Below are 19,233 nucleotides of genomic sequence, written 5' to 3' on the forward strand. Positions count from 1 at the left end.
TGTGCCATCAAATTGTCTGGTCTCACTTTGGTGCTTAAAATGGTTTAATTGGCTGAGCCCTTTTAGAGTTAAATGCCATTAAGTATACTTGCCCATGAGACCAACACTAGCCCTCCTACATCCATGCATGGACCATTGGCAAGGCAGTGCAAATGTTCAGTTTACAAAGAATTAACTCCCTCAAAGCTGATTAAGTGGAGGCTCAGACTAGACAATAAAATTAAGCTTTTAAAATGTCTATGGGGGGGAGCTGTACCGAAGTAAGAGAATGGAGATGTAATGATTAATGTTGTCCATTGTATGATGGATAGTATTGCTACTTATGCTATATATTAGCATGACTTGAAATGATTATTCCCTTAAAGGGACAACAGCTATGGTACCTGCATACCCAATATTGAATCAAATTTGCAGCTAGTTAGATGGCTACATATTACATACGGTGGGTGTTTTCTGTAGTAAGCAGAGATTTTGTCTAGGGCAAAACAAGAAAGATCTTTCTAACTCCTCAATATGGATGGCAACAAAACCAAGTTACTGCACACTCTGTCTCTACATCTAACCAAAGTAGGTTATTGGAGTTTGAAAAGGTCACACAAATAATGACACAACGTTCTCAAATCAAGTAGTAAGACAGAGGTACTGAAAAAATATCAAATGGGCTACACAGAACAAATACTGCCTTGTAATCTTTCTGCAGCCTCTTCTACTGCACCATTTTTATTACATCAGTAAAACAAACAGCATTACAGTGGAAAGGTATGATCTTTTATTAACAGCCTAATTTGCTTCACATTCACAACCTCTGTGCCAGGGTTTTGTATTCCTGCTGGCAATTCCACTTTATTCACTAAGTCATCAGCATTAGGCACAACGGTTTTAGTTTCAATTACAATGGTCAACTTTATAACCTGCTGCAGCAACACCATTAGCAATCTATTGCCCAAAGGGATTTAGGAAACCAGTTGTTCAGTCTCTTGTTGGATGCAGATTGATGTTTTATTCTTTCCTTAAATAAGATTAGACATTTTTTGGTTTTACTATATTTCTATCTGAGATTAACAGCCAAAACCTTTGATCCTACAAAACACATCATTAAAAGCACAAAGGTGGTTTAATATTAGAGTGGTATTTTACCTGCATGTTTAAAAAAATACACACAGTCACTTCAGTAGGTTTGTAGGCATTTCTTTGGTACATGGCAGCAATTCACTGAAAGACATTGCACTACCATGACTTCTGACATCAGCAGTAGCTAAAGGCATTAGAGTTGTTCTCTGACCACATCAACCAGCATTTCATCGCTCACTAGGTATGTTCTTAACATCATTACACTCTAGCAAAATAATCACAATACAGCAGCCTACTTCAACCAAAGCAGTGCATGTGGTTAGAAAACAAATGATATAAGCTTGTTTATAGTTTGTCTACTCTTACAAAACACTAGTACCTAATTTTAAAATTGCCAATGACTTTAAAGAGATGTGAGTTTGTGTGTAGGGAAGATAGCTGTAGATATGTACTCAGTCCGCAGAGCTACTTGCAAGACATAAGGGCCATTAGGCAAGTTCAGAGCTGTCGGTGTTGTCAGTAAGGCAGCTTTTTACAGTGGGAAATGAATGTATTAGTTTACACAGTTGGGCAGGTCCTGAACTATACATTAGTAGGCACTGCCGTTCAACCATGCATTAAAACAAATCCATAGGAGCGATTAGTTCTCCGAATCAGGCCCTAAGGATAAAACGACAGATTTTTAGAGTAACCTAGATATCACACCATTTGTGCTTGCTTAGCCCCCCGATTCCGAAAACTACCCTGTTCTGGTTGGTAAATAGAGATTTAGGCAGTTTTTTTAAAGGCACACTATTTACCAACAAGAACATCTGTATCATATAAAATACAGATTTTATGAACTGAAAATACAAGCTAGAAATCCTTACACAAGTAGTTCTTGTATTCTTTTGTTAAAGATTAATATTAACACAGTTTCCCCCACGTACTTATTAATTTACTCACCAAACTTTGGTAATTCCAAAATGGACTCTTATGAGCATTAACCGTTTTAGAAAATCTATTTTACTGTTCATACCATAAAAACTCAAAGTGGTTTATTAATTTTAATATATGGTACCAAAAATTAGCACACAGGTTGAGGTCTTGTATATATCAAGTATCAGGCCCAGGAAAGCTTTGCCCAAGATAACAGAAAAGCCAACAGACGTCTGAGTAATTTTTACTTATTCTAGTATATCTCAGCTATTTTGAGGAAGACTTTGCAGGAACCAGACCTTCTTGGAAAAAAATAATTGGCTACTGTAATATTGTGGCACATTGATTGAAGTGTTCTGCTCAGCTTCAAGTAATGTTTCTTCAACCAAAAAAATGGGAAAATTCCTAACCAGCTCTTGCCTGCTGCAAAACAAGTGTGTGGTTTTTTTTAAATCTGTTTGGCAAAAAATGATTTTCAATCTGCTTTATCTTTAAATTTGGAGGAAAAATAATTCACAGAAATACTTTTTAAAAAAATGGATTGTGTGAGGAAGCCAAAAGAATACATCCCTAACTAATCTGTAGTTAGTTCAGTTGTGTCAAGGGGAGGGGGGGAGGACTTTCCCCGCACAACCTCCACTCCTGTAAATGGACACATAAGAAACAAAGTAGTTTTAGGAGTGGTAGAATAAGGTTCTTTATTTTCTGGGACTGACAGGAAATCAGTCTCCATTTAGGCTAGAGAACGTTTCCCTGCTAATTTGCATATTTGTCATTTAAGGTTTCTGTTCAGAAGGCTAAATGGCTTTTTGGTGATTTTTCCAGAGTTTGTTTTATGAATTATATTATGTTTACATTAGTGGGCAGTTCATTAACCTATTGAAAAACAAATAAGTTTCATGGTGCGTTAGACACATCTTACTAATATTTTATTCCAATTAAAGGCACTTCTAAGGCTACAATAATATTCTCTACAGTGAACATTTTAAGGTTAACAGTGCATATTGTCCTGAAGTCAGTTCCTGTGAACTAAATGCAAGCTCATGACATTGAACAAAAATCTGAAGTCTCTCTAAAGGGTAACTGAAAACAAAAACCAGTACACACTGCACCAATGCAACATACGCTAAGTAAGTAAACCAAGTCACAGAAAGATAGTATGGATGCACATAAATGTGTCCTTACTAAACCTGTACTGTGACAAAGTAGTCTGTTCCCAGATTTCTACAACTGCCAGTCAATATGGCTACATTAATGCTAAATGTCCTTGATGTTTGTTTTCACCAAGTTGATTTGCTAATCTGTGTTGACATAAGATTAGCTTCAGTCAACAGTTGGGAAAACAGACATTGCAAACAAAAAGAAAACCTGATTAGTGACCACACTCAACCTTTGCATTAGTGAGTGAAATCGCTGATCTTACATAATGAACCAGACCTAGGAAACACAGACAAGAAGTTTACATGACAACTACTGAAAACAAAATTGTGCGATTTGAAGCATGATTTGCTTTGCTTTTAAATATTTGTGCAAAACTTATGTAATATTTGTAAATAAAATTATTACAGCTTCAGATGCCGCAGTTAGCAGTGTTAACTTAAGAGAAGACACAATGGTCTGTGATTTCCCCCCATACGTTTAAGCATCACAATATCTTAGTCCTCATTTGCAAGTGTCTCAGTGGACAGCCAGATTTTGGCACCACTTAAAAATTTACTTAAGGGTGTTCCCAGAATGCTCCGTCTGCATAAATTCCCTATTGGAGAAAATGGGAATGAGGAAGAGAGAAAATCTGGGGTCCCAGGATTGTCATTTAAACCATTTGCTCTGAAGTACATCCTGCTTTGATCCAGTTCTGAACAGTTCGCTTGCAAAGAGGAGCTGCTTTTGTACTGCCGAAGACTCTGGTTTAGCATGTCAACTTGGTCTGTCAGCACAGAGATTTTATGGAAGGCGGTGATGAAGCCACCGTTATTAATTTGGGCCTCAGGAACCCAGCGGAAGTAGCAAAGTTTCCACAGTTTTATGTGTGTTCCAGACAGACGGGGTAGAATTACACCATGCAAGTCGACAGGCTTTGAGAACCATTCTCTGAAATACTGCTCCATGCTATTGGCCTGGCTATCCATCTGCTGAAGAAAGTCTGGTTTCAGTTTTAGGATCAGTGAATTTCTTCTTGGAAGAAACTCTTGCTCGTTGATGATCCCATTCTTTAACGATGGGGGGATTCCTCTCAGCGTTGAGCTGTAGTTTTTCTGCAGAAAAAGATATGAAATCCATGGTTAATTTTCTTTAGATTTAATCTGCTACAGCTGGTGCTATTCATGTGTGCCTACAGTTCTCCACTGGGGGACTAGAAGTGAGGCATCCTTTCACAGCCACAGTAAAGTTGTGAGTCTAATCACTGGAGTGGCTTTCATGGCAAATAATTTGACTGTTCATGACCTAATAAAATAATTGTAAATAAATTTTAACTAAATTCTATATTAAACTGTTTCAAATCAGTAATCTATGAAAAAACTCGAAGGATCTATGAAACAATTATGGAAAACTGTTAATCCAAAGCACCCTTGTATCACACAATAGCTGCAGTGAGTCTCTCTTGTGTCGGCAGTAAGCCCAAGCATACCAGAGAATGCATTGGAAGCCGTATGGTCCAACACTCGAGAGCCGTACCTCTAGAGAAATTCATTTTTAATGCCTTATCTATAGGCTAGGACATCAAGCAATAATGGCATTGTAATTAAGCTGCTAAAAGGAGAAGTCCATTGGCAGAAGCTTGATTTCAATGTAATTCTGTTATTACCTTTGTTCGTTTAAAACTTTTCACAGACCCATTTTGTACACATGGTGCACTCTTTCCAATATACCAGGGGTTGTGAAAAAGCATGCGATCTCTTGTTGCAAACTGAAGAGACCAGTCCCAAACAGAAGGAAATTTTAGGCCTTTTTCATCACCTAACTGGATATTTTTGCTTATAGCGAATTCCTGCAAGAAGGAATATTCAGACATTAAAAACAAACTAATTTAATTACTTACAAATCTAATTATTGCATGCAGCTCAGAAAGCAGGGGGGCATGGCTTACAGCGTGAATGGCTAGAGACCAAATGTCAAAGCATATAGGGCAACCAAGGTGACCACTGCAGGAAGACAGAAATGAATCCTGGTTTTTCTTTGTTAAGTGGGTGGCAATGCTCAGGCACAGCTAATGTTCAGTTGATAACTACATTTCCATAATTTGTAACATTTCTTTTTAAAAAATGAAACTTCTAAGCTTTTATTTCTATGCTAACTTATGTGTTTGAGAAAACAAGGGGGGGAACACTGAATGAACACTGGTAAATATTTACAACCCTAATTCTAGGTTAAATAATTTTGTTTTTGTGTTGGTGTATAACAGAATTTACTTGCACTGTTCTAAGTCGCTGATTCTTTTAAGCAGAGTAATAATGGTAGAAGAGTTGTCTGAGAAACAGTTAGGTCTCCTGGTTTTTTGTATTACCCTGGGAGATGCATGTGACAAACTGCTCTTTGCCCTGCATGCAGCGTATACAAGTCACCTATTCGTGTGTGTGCTTCCTTTGAAGGTTGGGATTTTTTTAGATATCTATCAGAGGTCCTTTTTAGGTTTAAGCACCACCGTTCTCTCTTTCTGTCTAAATAGTACTTGATCACTACTATTCAGACTTCTAACATTCTTTTTATAAAGCTGTCATTGGGTGTTTTTAAATAATTATGTGGCACGTCACAAGAGATTTCAAAGTTTGTAGCTTTAGATACCATCCAAGTCACTATCATGCAGATGACAGGAAGCTGCATACTAATCCCATTGCAAGTATGCAGCACTCTTATGGGAGTACAGATGAAGGAAACGAAGAAGCACTTGTTAATAACAATGCTATTTTAGAAATAAGGTCAGTAGAGTTTTCCTCCCCCCACAGACTGTTTCTATTTTCAGTGTATGCAAAGAGCATTGCAGGCACAATCCGATGAACACTCATCGTGCACTGAATATTTTTGCTCAATATTTCTCTTAAAAGCTCATATTGCAATTGTGACATCATTTTGCAAAAGTGAATAAATGCAATTTAGTTTAGATTGTGATTCCCCTGCCAAGACAGATTCAGGCCTAAGATCAATTATTTTAAAGATAAAGGTAACACTTCTTCATACTCACAGTGCTCTGCTTTACTCGCTGGTGAGGACAGTTGAAAAGGAAGGTGCCAAACAATGAGATCCGTGTACTATCAGACAATATGGTCAAATATGTTTCAGAAAACTCAAAGGCTGATGGATATTGCTCTAGCAGTTGCCAAATCGAGTCCAGAAACATCAAGAACAAGGGAGACTTGAGAATAAATGGACAGTAATTAGAAGTAACATAACCTTTGCCAAAATCTTACCAACTTGTTACCCCCAACATCCTCATTAGGGTACCTAACAACAAATTCAGTATGCTCCTTATAGGAAAGGGAAGTTTGTAGCTAATCAGAAATCACATAGAATCTATAATACGAATACCCAAGTTTAGCATTTCCACCCTCATGATGATGAATATGTGATTATATGACTCAGATAACTCAGGAAACCATAGTAATGTAAAGTGACAGGACGGGCTGATTTCATGTGCTGCCCAACAAGTATAAGTGGTACAAAGGAATTACAGTGTCATCATCACCTCCTGGCTTAAACAAATCCCGAATTTTGTGAGTGGCAGGGGGGAGGAAGGGGAGGAAATATTTTGAAGACTACATTTTCTCAGTTTGTGTTCTCATTCAAACACTGATTTAAATTGCTACTTGTACAGCCATAAACTCTCTCTGTAACAAAACCACAGGAAGGCTGTGACCTGTAAATTATAGTACTTGGAAAGGGGAGGCATCTTTCCAGCCACATTTAGAATCATTGCGTCTATTTTCATAACATTTCAGTTGAAATTTAGCTTACAAAACAAAATGACCCATCTTCGCTGAACTATGAAGGAAGAAAAGATGGTTGGTTTCTTTTTAAATTTAGGATGTGCTCTGTAGTCAAAGTAATACTAGAATTTATGCAGCCACTCCAAATCTTGGTAATAACTGTATGGGATGTGGGGTTGCAGATAAATTAAGATGAGCTTAAGGATATCTGGAGTAGCTTAAACTATCTAACTGGATACCTATTTTTTGTTATTTTTCCTTGGTTACGGGCTCAACGCAGGAACCACCTGGTAAAACTGTATGGCCTGTGCTATGTAGGAAGTGAACTAGATGATCATAAATGGCCCGTTCTGGCATTAAAACCATTGAGTCTGAGTCGTAAAAAATGTTAATTTCCATTAAAAAACTTTAATGAGGTCAAAATATACTACAGAAAGAAAAAACCCACTGGATTCAGCTGCTAAGGCGGAGAGGAAATTCCAAGAGGCGTTCATATATATTTTTTCCGCTCTAGCAATATTTTATTTAACTTTTCCCTTTCAGGTATTTCTTCACTTTTTTTTTTTGCAGAGTGAACTAAGATTCATCTCAAAAGAACATCTCAGTGGATCATAATTACAAAACACCCTTGCTTCAAATACAGTAATCCTATGCCTGACAAAGTATTGGGAAAGTAATGAATGTTTTCTGTCTATAGTGCAATGAGTGTCTGGAAAGAAGTTAACTCTGCTGTCTCTGCTCTTTGTTTTTTCAACCTCTTGCAATCTCATCTGCTCTTCTCCCCCATTTTCCACGTGTTTTCCTGAGCCTCAGTTGTCTTTTTTCCTATTCTTTTGCTTTGCTGCATTATTTCCTTTTCTCCTAGACATGTTCTTTGCTGCTGGTGCATGGCAGCTCTATTCCTGCTAGTGGCTCCAATCCCTGAGGGGGGTTTCTTTTTATTCTCCTTAAGTGCCACCCCAAGAGACACTGTTAGGCTGGCTCATCCTTGTTTCCAGCTGATTTTACAGGCCTTGCAGTGTAGAGCCTGGAATACCGTAGAAGCGTCTGAAGACCACCAAAGCCAGGTACCATGTTGCCATCCACCAATTTGTGAACCACCACCAAGTGAGCCACAGATTGCAATTTGAAAATTGCAGAACAGTCTATATACTTTGCTTCACATGCTTCTTTATCAGATGGGTATTGTGATAACTGCAGCAATAACCGCATACTGGTCTGGCTTTGTATGTAAAAAGGGGGTGATGAAATGAACAGGGCTGTTGAAAAGAGGCTCCTGAGATCCTTGCTGGGTCAAAGTCTTGGGACCCAATGGTTTAATTATTGTAAAACATGGGATAAGACAGAATAAGCCTTTTCAAGTCTAGCATGATTATAACATCAATATCAACAGTGACACTTGATTTCACCGAGTGTATTAATGATTCTTATACAACAGTTGAGGATAAAAAGGAAATTCATCTGATTAATTCTTCTTCTTTTTTTATACATTAACTTCCTATCTTTAGAAAGTACTGAAAAAATTCACATTAAAATTTTAGACATTAGCTTATGGGGTCAAGTCATTTCACTGCATGCATGTGATCTAGCTATCAGTACAACATAGTTACCTCTTTGTCAGCTCTTTTTAAGTGGTTACACCTATCTAGAAACTGATATCCTGCCATGACCCATTCCTTCTGTATCAGGCTCTGAAATCCAACAATTGTCCGAAAATAGGGATCCAGCATTACTTGAATGAGGGAGGCTATGAAACAGCTCAGGTCCCGTCCTTCATCCTCTGTGGAAAACATTAAGAGCATTTGAATATATATGTGTATATAATTAAAGAGGTCAGAGAGCAGAAATTGGTAATTCGGATTAGTGTTCTCCTTCTAGTGAATTTCAAAATACACTATCTTGAGACTGTTGTGTTTCAATATAGTCAGAAACTTTATCTCAGTGAACCTCACACTATAGTTAAGTTTCTTAACTATATACAGTACTGATATGTGAATAACCCTTACTCAACCTGCTAAGTGTTTGTCCAAAAAACCAGATGCCTACAATTTGAGATGAGCTGAAATTAATGGAGAGCGTCTAAACTCTCTTTTTGACCTAGAGGCACTCTGAATTGGTATGGAGTACTATTTTAAATACCATTTCTGGCATTACTACCTCCAGAAGGAATTTCAGAGTCAATGAATCAACACTGCCTGACACTGAAGTAATTCTTAGAAGTAGCACATGATCTGAGGAATGACCAAGACAACATCACATGCCAAGATAATGTAGCTAGAGTTGACAAACATTCTGATCTGGAAATATTATCAGGTACTATTGGCTATGTTACAATCCAGGTACAGTCAACTACAGGGAGGGAATTTTATGAAATGAAAATATTTTAAATCATTGCCTTTCAACACTTCAGTAACGTATACAGATCACAACTGTAGTTTACCAACCACGCTTTAACATTGCAACCTACCAATCATGACAATTACAACATGCTATACAATTATATTACCTTGCAGAACTACTGAGACATGCTTACTGTCCAGCATATATACAAGTTCAGCAGAATGCTTAAGGAATGATCTAGGAAAAAAAAAAGTAGTTTAATTTAACAATTAAGACTACCGATACTGCACATTTTCTAAGAAATGAGGACAGGATTTTCAAAAATACTTAAGGGATTTAGGAACACACATGCTAGTGACTTTCACTGGAATCTATGCTCCTAAGTCACTTGTGCACTTCTTAAAATGTCATCCCAAATCTAATATATTACTCAAGTAATATAAAAACCTCAACTGTTTCCAGTAGGATTGTAGTACCACAGAAATGCCTCTTAATTGTACATTTGCCCTGGTGCCCATTATTGTCCTGATCCTACAAAGATTTGTGTGTGTCTTTTCAGGATTCAGGTGAACACACAGAGGCAGAATGTTTAAGTGTGTAAATCTTTAGAATCTCTGTATATTTATCGCATTCATTTTACCATATACAAATCCCATCTGTGTTTGTTTTATTGCGTATCCACATTGGTGAAAAATTAAGGACACATTATTAATGATTACTTTCTAGTAATAATATTTGTACATACCTGACATACTCTAGCCAACGAGTATTTTCCAGTGAGGATAACCATTTTTCTTCCGTTTCTTCAAAAGGTTCTGCAGCAAGAAGAGTAGGAATGTCTGGGTGCATTTTAAAATAGCCATTTACTGTAGCTAGTTTTGTTACCCCAGCTATGCTGCCCATAATTTTCCACAAGCCTTTAAATCTGCAGTTGAAGTCACTTGGTACACCATCCCTCAGAAAAGCACACAGACTATTTTATGTGCTTACCTCATGCTCGATTATACCCCAGGTCTCAAAGAGGAGCAAGAGAATGTAGATCTACAGAAGCTATATTATAATATACACATATGAACACATTTTATATAGAATTTCAATTCCAAGTAAGTTAGTTGCTTCCTAACGAAGTCTGACACTTTGCTTTCTTGAAACCATATCCCTCAATGCCTCAAACAAACAAACAAAAACAAAACCCCAACACAAGAAGAATAAAGATATTGTGACCTACCATTAACACATAACTGTTTAAGTTTGATAAATGCAACCTGGATTTCCTGGATATTAGGCAGACACTTGTCCAAATCTGATTTGTGAACATCACTTCTCTGTGGATGACTTCGAGTTATTGCATTACAAATCCTAACAAAAAAACCCCAAAACTGCATTACTGGACACGGAGGAAAGCTTTTCAAAATAAGTTCTTTAGAATACAGGGAAGTGCAAGCAACTAAAAGCACTTAAAAATAGGTGCCCAGTTTCCTCTTTTTTTAAAAAAGGTTTTCCTTATAGTTACAAAGGCAGCTATCTTACATAGCAAAACTATTTGCTCAAACAGCAAAATGGAAGAGTACAAGCATCTGATTCGCATTCAGCTATAATACACGTCATGCATTTTTGGTCAGATGGAATGCTACGTGGAGGCAGAATTGTTAACACATATTTCAGAAACATTCAGTTCCCATTATTGTTGAGACATGAGCTAAATTAATTTGAAAATTTGAAAACAGTACATTGTTAAAGATCTATAAGAAACAGCTATCATAGACAGCAGTACAGACGTGGTAAGCAACAAAGCCTTTAGGTGGTATTCAACTACGTGATATTTCTTGTAATATATTCCAGTGTATATGAGGCGAGACCTGGCCTAGTGATCTGTGAACAGGACTGGAAACCTAAACGCCTCAGTTTAATCCTGGTTCTGACACCAGCTTTCTCTATAGCCTTGAGAAAAAGTTACATAACCTATAATCCTAATTTTACAGTCAGGGAAACTGAAGCAAATAACAAGCATTAGGTAATGTTGAAGATGAAAAGCTATGATTCAAGTATTATGACTATCACTAGACCACCAAAACCCCAAACAGTTGAAGTAAAAGTTTGAGGGACATTGTATCAATTATGAAAGCTAAGTAACTGATGATCTATAGTCAATTTTCAGTGTTCAATAGCTCTAAAAATAGCTATGATGCAAAAGCAGCATATAAAAGTGTATGCCAATAGAGATGCTGACTAGAGGCCCAACTCTGCGTTTTATTTAAATGTATGGCTTTGTTTTTCCATGTATATTGAGAATGATTTTATAAAGATACCCAAACAAATGATCTTGCAAGTCGTGTGAATTCCTGCAAGGTATTAAGGGCTAGATTCACAGAAAGACTTAGGTGCCTAACTGTCACTTTAGGCACCTAAATCCCAGAATCAAGTCCCACTAGAATTCAAAAAAACCCTGCTCAGCTGACTACACTCGCTCGGCCACTTAATTTTTGCAGTCAAAGCTATCTTAGCACTTATGTTTCTGTTTCTGACTGCGGCATGGTAGCCCCACGCCTGTTATCTGGACATTTAAGGCCTAGCACAATGCAAAAACTAGGGAAATACAAGCGTGCCTCCACCTACCCATTTTGTGTGGCCTGTTCTGGCAAGGGTGCTCACAGCTCACCTACCACACTGGGGACCTATAGATGAGCTTACTCAAAATGGTGGAGGGAAGAGGAGGAGGAGCTCCCTCAACTAAAGGATATTCTGATTTGCAATTCTCATTGCAAGTATGAAGTATAGCTAAGTATCCCATACAGGCACTATTTGCCTCATATTATACATATCTGGTTAAGAAATTATGCTAGGTTATTGTTTACCTTTGATCTATTTTTCTTTGTTGCAATACATCTTTAATGTTGGCCATTCTCACAAGAGCACTCCCATTAGAGTGATTCCAGCACCAAAGCTAACAGAAAAAGATAATTTGTTAGTATTGCCTGACAGCATGAGTATCTACATACAGTACACAAACCATGTTCACTCATACACATATCACCGTCATGAACATTAATAGTGATAAGCAGCTGAATAAAGTTCACACTTACAGGCATTCGTCTTCCAATAAAAGAGTAAGAATAGAGCTTTAGATCTTGATCTGCTAAGGAAGATGGGACTACAAAGTATTCCGGAAGGCTGGGGGGAAAAAAATACAACACAGATAAGTCATTTTTCTTTCACGTGTTTTATCTACTTTTCTGGAAAAAAAAAAAAAAAAGGATCCAATCTAGAAGACATAACAAGGAGTGGCAGTGCACAATAACGTGTGCCACAGAATGACAATCCGAGTTATACGGGCTACATTTTATCACAGTAAGGAGATAGCAATGCTGACTGCATGTGCCTAGTGAGTCACCCACGATACTAGCACTTCTGGTATTATCGTGGATGGGCCACTCACTCTTAGGTCCCACCACTGCAACTGCTATTAGGAGGAAAAATAAAACATACCACCTTTGCACTCCATCCTTAGCTGCAGCAGTGTACGTGTTGGGGAAAAGGGCAAAGAGGGACATACTTCTCCCTGCCTCCAACCAAAACAAATAAAAGCATGCCAAAAAAATCTGGCCCAAACAGGAAGTCAAATCCACAGTACCACTTGCTGCACTGGTAGTTTACTAGTCTTAGTGCTGTAGTGCACCAGCCCTGGATGGAGACCAAAAGCGGGCCACTGAGATAAATGAGTGTGTACAGAAGCACTTTAGCAGCAACAGTCAGAGCTGGTCAAACTGATCTCATTATTTTACTCATTTCCTGTTATAAAACTTCAAATCTTGCTAATATTTCTTTTACTGGCATGTGCATTTGTGTTAATTTAACCAATAATAATCGTTTGTACCAGAAGGATAAAAACTATGAAGAATACAGTGAAAACAAACCTTGATTTTTTTTCCTGTCACTTAATTTGATATGAATATATTAGTTAGCTATGGGATCCACAAGATAGTCAAGTTGCTTTAACTCTGGTGGCATCTCTTCAAGGAGATTGCCTCAGATATCTTTATAAAAAAATTCTGAACCTTTACAAACACTCATCTCTCATCAGAATACAGCTGGTTTTTTTCTAAAGGTATCTGATCTCTCCCACAGCTACTAGAGCACTAGAGTGATGCCAGAGTCGAATTAGCTTGGTTTTTTTCATTCTTTGTTTCAACTTACCAAGTAGAGATCATGTAACCTTCATTGACTGAACAAACTCGCCATCCTGATGCGCCTGTTCTTTTGATTTCTCTATCCCAATCAGAGTAAGTTTCAAATAAAGGAGTTTGTTGACCACTGCCGCTGCCCCCACCTCCTGGGTCTATTCCATTTACTGTTGCTAGGAAAGGGAAAATAATCAACTGAAGATTTTTAAAATCATCCCTTTCAGCTCTTCGTCATGCAAATTGCTATAGCGCTATCTCTTCCCACACAAAGATAGGTGAGTCTCTCTATTAAATGGGATGTTGCCACTTGCAAGATTAACAAATAGTGGTGCTGTTGGACAATATGCAAGAGTGACCAGTGTATCTTTCCTTCTGTTTCAACAGACCAAGCAGTGAAAAACTGTGCTGTGCCAGTTTCTGCAAAACAGAGGCTAAGGGATAATGGAAATTGGAATCAAAAGTGTCACATTAACTCATGGGGTCTCCCTCTAAAACATGTCAAAACCACACCCATACAACAATATTTAACGGCTATAATGCGCTATTCTTTTTTTAAAAGAGGGAATTCTATGTTAAAAGTTAGAAGTTAGTTATTCTTGTAGCTCAGTTACCATATGCCACTAAAAGTAAAGATTCTGAGCACAGATTTGCTATTATTGAGTCCTAACCCTTCCAAATCAGGGCTGCCTTGTCTTCCTTTCCACTATTTCAACAGTTTTGCCTTTGGGGGTTGCATTCTAGGCAAGCTATTACTTACAGACAGGAAAGATGTGCAAGAGGCTGTTGATAATTTTTTTTGTTGTTAACACAAAGACTAGGGTAAAAATTGTTTAGGTCTTACTAACTTATCACAATAAATTACTCATCCTGATGGGTATTATGTAGAACAGCCTTGGTTCTACAGGCTAGAATGTTATAGCATGATACTCAGTTAAACTCAGCTGTTCTTTCCTTATATGACAAAAGGTGATCAACCATGCTCAGTGGAATTACATTTTGTTTCTTGAAACTTTGAGTTAATTTGATTTTAGTTGTAAACGAATGACACAAATTTAGCCCTAGTTTTATAATCTGATCCATATGTGCAGCCTCTTTTGCCTGTAATGGGAGTCTGCAAGGGCATAAGGATCTGTCAAAGCAGATCAGACTACAGGATTATGGCCATATCATTGCCCCTGTAAATCTTTGCCTGCTGTTTATACATCAACAATTTAATCTTTTCAGTGGTACTGAAGCACTCTCTCTTTTTATGCTTTTGAAAAGAAGCCTATGCCAAAAATCAAGATAGAAGCAGTAATGCTCCTAAAGGCTATTCAGTTAACACCCAGTATACAGTTATTTAAATAGGCCAAAGCTTTAATCCTCTACCAATTCTCTGATTATCTATGTATACACAAATTTCCAGTATGGCAATCACCATGGTATCTTTTATGTAAAATAAATAGGTTACGGGAGGGGGGAATTGAGATTACACCCCTGAACAAATAGCACCTCAAAAGCTAATTTACTGGTTTCCAGATGGCTTAAAGAAATTTAAATTAGAATTTAACATGAAAAAAGTTATGTTCAAGAATTTATACTAAAGCAGTCCTTTTTAATTTCTCTCATTGCCATAAAAATAATGCTGAGGGCCAGATCATTTGTTTATGCTTCCTCTTTTTATTTCCTAAATGTTTATGAAATAAATAGGACATGGACAAGTTCTTGCAGATCTGGTCAAAGTCTGAGACTAGGTCATACATTAAAATTAATTTGATAACCTCGTCCTATCATCATCTGTGTGTATCACAAAAATCATCACATAGCTTGATACCAGTAATGATAGTCTCTGTCCAGTAGGCCCAGAAGTGGAACAGCAGGAGATGCTGCAGGCTGGGCACTGATGCACACTGACAAAACCCTGCAAGGAAGCTTACCAAAATGTCAAGCCAGTTCTATCAGTCCAATATTTTAAAAAGCTTTATATTCACCCACACATTAAAGACAAAACATAAAACATTAAGAATCCTGCAAAAGATCTGGAACCGGATTTCAAAGATAATGAGGTGCCTAGAGATGCAGCTAGGCAGTTAGTGGGATTTTCAAAAGTGTCTGAGCAGGTTAGGTGCCCAACTCCCAATACATTTAAGAATCTGGCCCTTTGCTCACAATATTTTTTCTTTTTTGGGGGGAGGAGGGGAGGATGGAGTAAAGGGATCAGGAAGGGATTGGGAGAACTTCAACTTTTACTTGAAATCAGAACAGTGGAATATATATGCATGCAATAATTCCCCCCATCTCCCTTCAGGATTAAAACTCCAGTAGTTTCAGGGCAGGTGAGAAAAAAAGCTCAATTGTGTGATTTTTGTGTTGTCTTTTCACAGTGGGAAATACTAATATTATTAATCCATGTGGTGAAAATGCACTGAGAAGAAAACACAATGCAATATAACCCATATGATGTTCTTCTGTGCAAAAGCACAGAGAAGGGGATGAAATAATGGACAGACACTGCAGCTTCCATTTTCCATGGGACAGGCAGGGGTGCAGAGTGGGTAGAATACAGTGCTGGAAAAGTGACCAGAGGACTAGGGAATCCCAGCCATGACCACCACAGAGCACACCTCACTGTATAGTGGGACTTCCCCCTCTGAAATGCTCTTCAGCCCCCCTACTCCAAGCCACTGCCATGGAGCAAGACCACTAGCTTCACTGTCATTGGTTCACTTCAACTCTACAGGGACAACATTAGCACACTGCTTATTTTACCCACTTTGTGCAGCTCTGCCACTGGTTCTTTTCCTTTCCCATGTGGCACATGAATATTTCCTGGAGGGGGTAAAGGTGGCTCTAAGGAGGTTGTGGTGGACCCAGCATTTTGTTTATCTGCCTCCCCCTCTCCAGTTCCCAGCTGTGGTCTTCTCTGCAAGTTTGCTAACTATGGCACTATACAGCTGGAGGAAGGATGTGGATCTTAAGCCCCTTTTTATATAACTGCCCATTTCCAAGTTTCTGCAACTTTTACCTGTAACATATGAAACTCTCTTTGTGCACACACACTGGGCTTATGCGGCATATACAGAAATGAGCAAACACTTTTAAGCATGTTTGAAAATTTGGATCCGTAATTTAATGACATCCACTCAGTTTCTGGAGTAGGTAGATCATTTGTTTCTAATGCAAATGGCAGAGTAAATAAAATTGTCAATGCTACTGAACCACATCTACAGCACTTTCCATATTTGCAGGCTTACTGTGATGGAATTTGTAGCTTTTAGCCGTGTACTGGCTGGAGAGCACTAGCAGTGACCCTGCAGTGTTACACTAGAAATCAAGTTCCAAAGGCATCTTTTCCAAGCTTACCTAACTGACAAGGTTCAGTTGGAGACTGGCCTTGAGCAGAGAGGGTGTGCTCCAACTCAGCAGGGGTGGTGGAAGATTTGAGTGGGAGGTTATACCTAGTAAGCCTCTAGGAAAGGAGGTATGGAGTCCCAAGTTGCACAAATCCTCCTGCAATACCACCAGAAGAGACACTTATTCCCAAAAGAAGGGCAGGTAAACAAACCTGCCTGAAGGCGGATTACCTAGGTGTCAAGAGTATCAATATAGACACACACCAGAAGGATTTAAGGATGGAATGAGAGATAATGGTACTCATGCTGGTATGGATAGTTCTCTTTTGGATAAAGATAAGATTGTTTTGTTTCTGATAACGAATTACCATCACACTGATTCATTTAGACACAAATTAGGGGGCTCAGATGCAGCGTAAACCAATTGAAGTGACCTTCCAGAGCAAACTTCAATACACTCTTGCCATTGCTTTTGGCTAAAAGTAGCCAGCCTTACTAATATTAGAACACATGCACATATTACAGAATAGAAAAAAACATTTACATGGTTACCTGGATGATGATATTTTTTCCCAACATATTCAAATGCAAAGAGGAGCTGGAGATCTGTTGGCTGGGAATAATGGGCTACTGCAAGGCACACCTAGGAAAAAATAAAGTTGTTGTTACTGTTCAGCATTATTGAATATAAAAGTACTTTAGTGTAAGAATCAAAACTGTATATATAAAAAAAGGAGTGATTACCAGGAATTATGGCACTGTAAGAATATAACAAAAGACTGAAATTAAAAAATGGTCTGATGTAATATTGCCAGATTTGACTAGAGGGAAGGACTTATGATATATTTTGATATTTGGTTAAATTGGCTAATATTTGCTAGAAAAAAGTATCATAGCAGTGAAGATAGATGAATTTTTGACCTTATATATAGAGTGACTTGCACTTATGATTGATAGATGATTTAATGATTTAACTAATATAATTTAGACTGATAGACTGATTTAACTAATATAATTTATTTGTGCTTTAATAATTTTTAGCAGAAAGGTCAGCCAGCTACAGGAGTCCCCCCCCAAAATTCTCAGCATATAGACAACAACATACAGGCAGGGGATGTGAGTTACCAAGCTGGTGTGTACGTGTCTATGTACAAACAAGAGGGGAGTAGATAGAGAAAAAGAGCACAACGGGGCTTCATTCTTGGTTGGTTCTTAAGCACTATCATAACAATCACTAGTCTTGCATTTTAGAGACCAACTCTCACATTATTTCTTGAAACAGTAGCCTCCCATTTTTAACCTCCAAGGCCTGCAGGAGTTATGTCAATCCTGCAGCAAAATAAATCCCATTTACTGATGCAGGGGACAGATGGCTCCAAGACTTTTGGCGTAGAAGTAAAGGGATTATCTAGGAATAAGGAATGGCCAAATCTCCATTATGATATGAGTGTTTGTCTCCCTTATTAATTATTATTATTATATTATATGGCGATATACCTAATCTCACAGAACCGGAAGGGATCTTGAAAGCTCATTGAGTCCAGTCCCCTGCATTTGCAGCAGGACCAAGTACCATCCTGAACAGATTTTTGCCCCAGATCCCTAAATGGCCCCTCAAGGATTGAACTCTCAACGCTGGGTTTAGCAGGCCAATGCTCAAACCATCAAGCTATCCCTCCACCTCCCTCAGTAGTCACTTCTGCCTTGTTTTTCAAAGGGATGCAGCACCTCTAGCTTCCCATCAACTTACAATTTCAACCCCTCTGAAAAAATCAAGCTATTGCGTTGTTTTGACCAGGCATGAGGATTTACAATTAGGGCTTGTCTACACTCGAAACTTCAAAGTGCTGCCGTGGGAGTGCTTTGAAGTGCGAGTGTGGTCATGGCGCCAGCGCTGGGAGAGAGCTCTCCCAGCGCTGCAGGTACTCCACCTCCTCATGGGGATTAGCTTGCAGCGCTGGGAGCCGCGCTCTCAGCGCTGTGGCACTGTTTACACTGGCACTTTAAGACGGGCACTGCTGCAGAGCACCAAAACTGTAGAACACTTATGTCCTCACCACACAGCATAAACAGTTGTTTCCACTACAGTATCAGAAATTAATGTGACAGAAGACAGAGGCTCACTCAGTAAGGTTATACACTATGCAAAACACAGGGTCAGAATCAGGGCCTGATCCTGCAAACACAAGTATTTGTGTTTGCACTTGAATAGCGCCAATGAACCCAAGAGGAATTCTCACATAAGTAAACTTAACAGTGTCCTAAGCATTCCAGGAGCAGGCCCTAAATTTCAATTATAATTTAGCTCCATCATTCTTTACCTGCAAAACTGGGTAATCATCATAGAAAAACAAATTGTTTTCATTCTGACCAGAATGGACAGAAGGAAACAATAAGGGCCAAATCTCAGGAATGGAGCAAAGCCCCCATAACTTCCGAGCAACGTTCTTTTCATACCCCCATGTGCCA

General features: G+C 38.4%; 1 protein-coding gene across 1 annotated transcript in view; it reads right to left on the reverse strand.

Annotated features, from left to right (window-relative positions):
* Nucleotides 1-686: 686 nt before the first annotated feature.
* The window catches only part of MTMR10 (myotubularin related protein 10), a 63,257-nt gene continuing 44,710 nt past the window's right edge, over nt 687-19,233 (reverse strand). Inside the window, exons 6-16 of the mRNA XM_030576837.1 lie at nt 17,317-17,407; nt 13,446-13,605; nt 12,335-12,422; nt 12,107-12,195; nt 10,480-10,610; nt 9,997-10,066; nt 9,418-9,488; nt 8,522-8,691; nt 6,170-6,340; nt 4,796-4,978; nt 687-4,244 (exon numbers count right to left, since the gene is read on the reverse strand). Of these exons, the coding sequence (XP_030432697.1) occupies nt 3,645-4,244; nt 4,796-4,978; nt 6,170-6,340; nt 8,522-8,691; nt 9,418-9,488; nt 9,997-10,066; nt 10,480-10,610; nt 12,107-12,195; nt 12,335-12,422; nt 13,446-13,605; nt 17,317-17,407 (1,824 nt within the window). The 3' untranslated portion in view covers nt 687-3,644. The remainder of the gene's footprint in view (nt 4,245-4,795; nt 4,979-6,169; nt 6,341-8,521; nt 8,692-9,417; nt 9,489-9,996; nt 10,067-10,479; nt 10,611-12,106; nt 12,196-12,334; nt 12,423-13,445; nt 13,606-17,316; nt 17,408-19,233) is intronic.

The sequence above is a fragment of the Gopherus evgoodei genome, chromosome 10, assembly GCF_007399415.2.
Source record: "Gopherus evgoodei ecotype Sinaloan lineage chromosome 10, rGopEvg1_v1.p, whole genome shotgun sequence".
NCBI lineage: Eukaryota > Metazoa > Chordata > Testudines > Testudinidae > Gopherus > Gopherus evgoodei.